The following is a 6,000-nucleotide window of genomic DNA, read 5'->3' on the forward strand; positions in this document are numbered from 1 at the left end:
TTAGAAAAGGCTTGTTGCTTTAGAAGAGGGGAGAGCTAGAAAGAAGTCTCCGAGTACTGCTTAATAGTCAAAGTTGTGTTTTAATCTAGGACAGTGAAAAGGAGGTAACAGCAATTATTCTGGGACTGTAATAAATAATCTTTTAACTTTGTCTTAGTTGTTTTCCTATGCATAATCCTTCCTCACAGCCATTGCTTTTTCAGTAGTCACATTCAGTTTCCCGGACTTGAAAGCATCCAGACTTTGTGACACTGCAATCAGACAATAGGGGGTTTCCATTTGCTGTTGTTTGACCCACCCCTGTTTCTGTCCTTGTCTCCCAACAGCCAGCCCACCACTGAAAAAAAGGTTCAAGCGCCGTGAAATAGAAGCGATCCAGTGCGAAGTGCGCAAGATGTGCAACTACACCAAGATCCTGTCCACGAAGAAGAACCTGGATCATGTGAACAAGATCCTGAAAGCCAAGCGGCTGCAGAGACAATCAAAGACAGGCAATAACTTTGTCAAGAAGCGAAGGGGGCGTCCTCGGAAGCAACCCCTCTCCTTCGACGAAGACTCCAGAGACCAAATGCCCGTTCTGGAAAAATGTGTTGACCTTCCCAGCAAAAGAGGTCAGAGACCAACACTCAACCCTTTGATATTGGAGCAAGCAGCCACTCAAGATACAATCATGGCCACCATCGAGGCTGTCATACACATGGCACGAGAGACGCCACCTCTTCCACCTCCTCTTCCTCCTCCCCCTCCCCCACCCCCTCTTCATCTTCCCCGGGCGCCTCGTGTTGGGAAAAGAAAAAGTAAGTCCATGCAGGAGGATGAGGAGGACATGAAAGTGAAGCGGCACCGCAAGGGCCGAGGGAGCGAGGGCGACGGCCTTCCCTAGGGCCAGCCAACCTTGCCGCATTTCGGACGCCGGTAGCGGGGCGCGCTGGGACGGAGGGACCGAAGACACACGGTTCACTTCATCCCCGCGGCAGCAGCGGACTTATCCCTTCGGCGGCCAAAACCCGCCATGGAGAGCTGTGCCCACCGGCGTTCTCATCTTCCTCTTCATCTCTTTAGCCCCAGGACCCCACAGAAAAGAAGTGGGGAAAGGGTGCAGAAAAGGTGAGGGGTGAGGGAAATAATGGGGATGTGTGTCACATTTGGGGATATTATTGTATTATCTACTTTTCAGAGTTTCCAAAACTAATCAGCATCTCAGTATTGCTGTTCTCATACCGTACCTGGAGGCGGGGAGGTTGTCCTGGCAGAAAGCTGAATGTTGTCGCTAGGGCTGCACGCTCCACTCCAATTTGGCAGGCCAGGTGAAACTAAGAGTAACCATACCATAGTAGAAATCACTGTAAAAAAGAAAAAAAAAAGAAAAAAAAAAAAAAGAAACAAAACAAAAAAGAAACAAAAAAAAAAGGAAACAAACAAACAAACAAAAAAAAACCACAACAAAAAAATAGTCTAATTTTCTCAACTGTGATCTTGATTATAATCTGCTTGATTTTTTTTTTTTTTTCCAGAGTTATATACCTACCAGGCTTTGGGGTAGCATAACCCAAAATGCCTGACTCCTTGCTAGAACTATATATTTCTTTCTCATTTACTTGCCTAGTTACAACTAGCTGCAATATAGGCAATAGGAAAGTAGAGCCTTACACGCGTGCACACTCTTTTTGAGTGCTATTCCAAGGAACAACAAAATATCACAACATTTAAAATAATGTGTACATGGATATTCAGTTATGATAGCACGTTTCTATGAAGCAACTTGGCTTTTTCAATGGCATGTGAAAAGGGTCACCCGTCAACCAAGTTGTTTTGAAGCTCGGTACATATGAGTAGAGAACAGCAAGACACTTATGGGGATAACAGTTATAGTAAACATGGACAAAATCACAAAAAAAAATATAAAAATATAAAAGAAAAAAAAAATGACAGAAAATTTGGAGTAAAAAGGCAGGGCCAAACCTACCAGTTCTTACCACCTGCAATTCCCAGAGAAATTGATGGGAAACCCAGGATCTGAACAATTTGCATTGGGTAAAAACGCCTTGAAATGTTCTTTTAAAAAAAAAAAAGATAAAGAAGATTGTTTTAAAAAAATAGTGAACAAAACCCTATGGAAAACAGGCTCTTTCTTGGCAATTATTTCTAAAAAAAAAAAAAAAAAAGAAAAGAAATAAGTGTTCTTATCTGAAAATGAAGATTGAAATGTTCAAAGGGTATCACCACTGCAATTGTATTAATGCCACTTTGGACATGTTCTCCAAGTTGTGGTTGCCTTAATAAAGTAACAATTTTTTTTTTTTTTTTTTTTGTACATAATGTAATTATAAAGCTCTCAGTCTGCATGGATGCAAACTGTGTGTGACAAATCGTCTCTTTAAATGGTCAATTCAAATTGTACATTTCTCATTCAAGTTGTACGTTAGCCATTGATTTAACTTGGGTAAAATATCCGAGCTCCATTTCCACAGCCCTATTAAAATGTTTAACTAAAACAAAGACTGAACGTGAAACTGTTCCATTGCAGTAACAATGCTTTTAAAAACAAGTCAGTTGTTGAAATTTGAAATAGATACTTTCAACTTAATTTTATTTCTTTTTAAAGTCCTTAAGTAACACTCAACACCTGGCATGGCAAGATGGATAGTAAAATGGGAGGGGGGAGAGAAAATTCCAACAAGGGAGAGGGGTTTGGAATTATTTAATGATTCACAAGCCAACAGTTATTCCCTTTTCTGAGAAATCTTTGAACTGGCTTATTGCCAAGGAAACTTCCAATAGCATGACACTAAAAAAAAAATAAACCACAACAACAAAACAAACCCAACAAAAAAAAGTCCTCAAAAAAAAAAAAATATTGTGTCTCTGTTCTGTTATTTATTTACAAAAATCATATCAAGACTATGGTGTTAAGGGGATATTGTAAACATAGACCTCATTATTTTTAGAGAATGATTTTTCTTCTCTGGTAGCACCTTAGTTTATTAAAACTGAATGCATTTGGGGTTTGAATTGGGTTGGGCAGCTGGGAGAGGGGATTTTTTTTTATTTTAAAGGCTATAACAAATCTTGATGTCCTATCTCTTTTAAACTGATAAGAGGGATCACAGTATTTTGTTTCCAATTTGTTTTGCATCATTCATCATACTCATTTGTGCTTTTTGTTTTCCAATTAATGCAACTTATAAATAAACTGGCTGGTTGCTCATTCTGTTACAACCAATTTTGCTTTTCAGTTCTCTTGAATTAGTGTAGTGTTATTAAATGAAGTCGTAGGCCTGCAGAAAAAAAGACACTTAAGCCCCCTCAAGCTCCTCCCTTCTTCCTTAAAAAGCATTGGGCTGAGATTTAGTCGATTCAGAAACCATTTTTTTTCATCTCTCCTTTGGGCCTGAAAGTAGGTGACGGTATCGGTTAAAACGCAAGAAAAACTTGCTTGATATTCCTAGTAGCCTATAAGTGGAAACTAAGTTGGACAATAACTTATCCTTAGTTTTATCTTCACTGGTCTCTTTTTTAAGCATTGGAAGACATTTCAGTGCTTAGAGAGCGGAGCAAAGGTCTGAAAGAACCAAATTCTGTCACTGAATGCCCATCACACCTTCAAAACGCGTCATACCTTGCAGAGTGCCGATAAGGGCTGGATTTGGGCTGGACCTTTCTGGTTGCACTGGGATGCAACCCCCCAGAGGGAAGATCACTGGACAACCGCTGCCTCCCATGCTACCAAGTTTCGGGAAGAAAATGTTCTTATCCTTCCAAAAAAGTACTATCCAAAATGCTGCTAGAGACACGGTGCTTAAGGAGAGCATCCACTTGGAGGGTACACCGCCATAGACCCTCCACTGAGCAAAAAAACCTGAAGAGGTCTTTTTGGTCCTTGAGAAATGAAGAGTAGCATCCAAGACATGGTAGCTGCAAGCTGCTAGGGTAGGGTAGGCTCTGTCCAGCCACCCAAGGTTTTTACATTTTGTTTTGTTTGTTTGAGGGGTTTTTGTTTGGTTTTGTTTGGCGTTTTTTTTTGGGGGGGAGGGGGAGGGAGAATTTTTTGTGGCAAGATGCTGGTAGAGTGCAGTGCTGCGGTTTGGCTGTTTGTCCAAACAACCACCCCGTGCAGCCAGCTCTGGCTGGCTGGAAGATTAGCTTGTTAATTTGTGTGAAAGCAGTTTGAGAATACTGTTAGATGGCACTCAGGATTTGTGTTCTGCATGTTGCATAGTCTATAAATATGATAAGCAAGTGCTGACAGAATAATATTATAAGGCGATGTACTACATACAGATCATAAAGGATTTAGTTTTAGGGCTTAAGGCTAAAATCCCACTCCTGCAGTTTATTACCCAGCAATATTTCAGTAATGAGCTTTTTGACTTTCTTTTTTTCCCCTACCACTGGGAAGATTTACAGAGGAACTCTCTGAATTGTCTCCACACATTTCCAAGAACTGTATAAAAATGGGGTGAAAGCCCTTTTTCTTATTAAGACCAATAAGACCTTTCAAACACCTCCACTGTGTCACAGATTAACACATATCTCAGCATGCTTCAATAAAAACATTAAACAAAATCACGTGGCTTTGAGCCATGTGAATTGAGACCACAGGTTTGCATTCTCTCCATGGGTCTTGTATTGCTTCACTTATCATAAAATTGGGAATGGGGACAAGTGTGGGGGGATAGAGGGGAAAAAAAAAAAAAAAAAAAAATTAAAAAATCACTTGTGTCTCCAAGACCTTCATACTGCCAGTGTCTTGAGTCCTTCAACATTGAATTTGCTGTGAAGCACCTTGCATGTTTTTGGGTAACTGTCAAAAAAAAAAAAGAAAGTTATAACAGAAATCAGCTACTAGGGTATCTTACAGCCCATGGCTCTCCACTTGACAACAATGCTTTGAACCATTTGTGTGGAATATTCTGTTTGCGTTGTTACATTTTTTTGGGTAACGTCTGGTACAACAAGGTGCTGGTTCATCACTGGGTCTTCTGAGTGCTACAGCAACATGGCGAATACACAGGAATTGCTGTTACATACACGAGGTTTTCCCAAACTCTTATTTTCACAGGCCCTGATTCAGGATGGCACATAAGCACATTTAAGTAGTATCCTGAAGAGTAAAAAGAATAACAAAAATAGACACGAAAAAAGATAAGCAAAAAACAAAACCAGGATGGTTTTCTGAATTGAGGAAAAAAAAAAAAAAACATCATGCCCTTGCAATGTCTCTTCCTTTCCGTATCATCCAAAAACTGGGGTGCAGCAGTTCTGAGATAATTAGAAGCACATTTCAACAAAGGACACGTATTTGAGATCTCCTTACGATGCCTGCTTAGGTTGTATGAAACACTACGTTGAAAAAAAAAAAAAGAAAAAGAAAAAAAATGTAAAAACATTAAAAGAGCTGCCAATTGGACAACATGGGGAAGCAGTTCAATCCCATGTTAGTTTGTTTTACTTTTCTTTTTCTTTATTTTTTTAAGCTATTTCTTAAATAATAAATGCACATGAAGTGTTAAATATGTATATACTGTATTTCAAAAAAAAATTAAAAAAATCAAACGAATGGGGCACAAGATTGTTCTATAAGTCGTGCTGGCTAATTTTTAGTTTGTATTCATAAGTGGTTTTTAAAAGCCTTTTTAAAGTGTAATTTGCATGTTCTACTTTGATTGTATGTAAACATATTTTAGAGCAAAAAAAATGTATTTGTATTTTATTGAATATAGAGGCAAGAAAAAAAAACTTGTACATTGTTTGAAATGTTCTTTTTGTAACAGTTTTTATTCATGAAGCATTTTTGTACATTTAAAAATGGATATGGACTTGATGTTCTTTGAGGCTTAGATACATCTGGCATGCTTTAATGTCATGCTCCTTCATGATCTTAGATGTTGGTTTTTAAACATTTTTTTCTAAAACAAAGCTCAGTCTTTTCGCTACCAAATCAGGTTAGCACAGTATAGAGCACTTAACTAAAAAAAAAAACAGGAAAAAAAAAAAAAA

At 38.7% G+C, this 6,000-nt stretch overlaps 1 protein-coding gene across 5 annotated transcripts in view; it reads left to right on the forward strand.

Annotated features, from left to right (window-relative positions):
- The window catches only part of SETBP1 (SET binding protein 1), a 264,561-nt gene extending 259,164 nt beyond the window's left edge, over positions 1 to 5,397 (forward strand). For all 5 annotated transcript variants that reach the window (XM_065860356.2, XM_071802419.1, XM_071802420.1 and 2 more), the window contains one exon: positions 327 to 5,397. In XM_065860356.2, coding sequence (XP_065716428.1) covers positions 327 to 883 — 557 coding nt within the window. In that variant the 3' untranslated portion in view covers positions 884 to 5,397. The remainder of the gene's footprint in view (positions 1 to 326) is intronic.
- Positions 5,398 to 6,000: the final 603 nt, after the last annotated feature.

Source organism: Patagioenas fasciata, chromosome Z (genome assembly GCF_037038585.1).
Source record: "Patagioenas fasciata isolate bPatFas1 chromosome Z, bPatFas1.hap1, whole genome shotgun sequence".
Taxonomy (NCBI): domain Eukaryota; kingdom Metazoa; phylum Chordata; class Aves; order Columbiformes; family Columbidae; genus Patagioenas; species Patagioenas fasciata.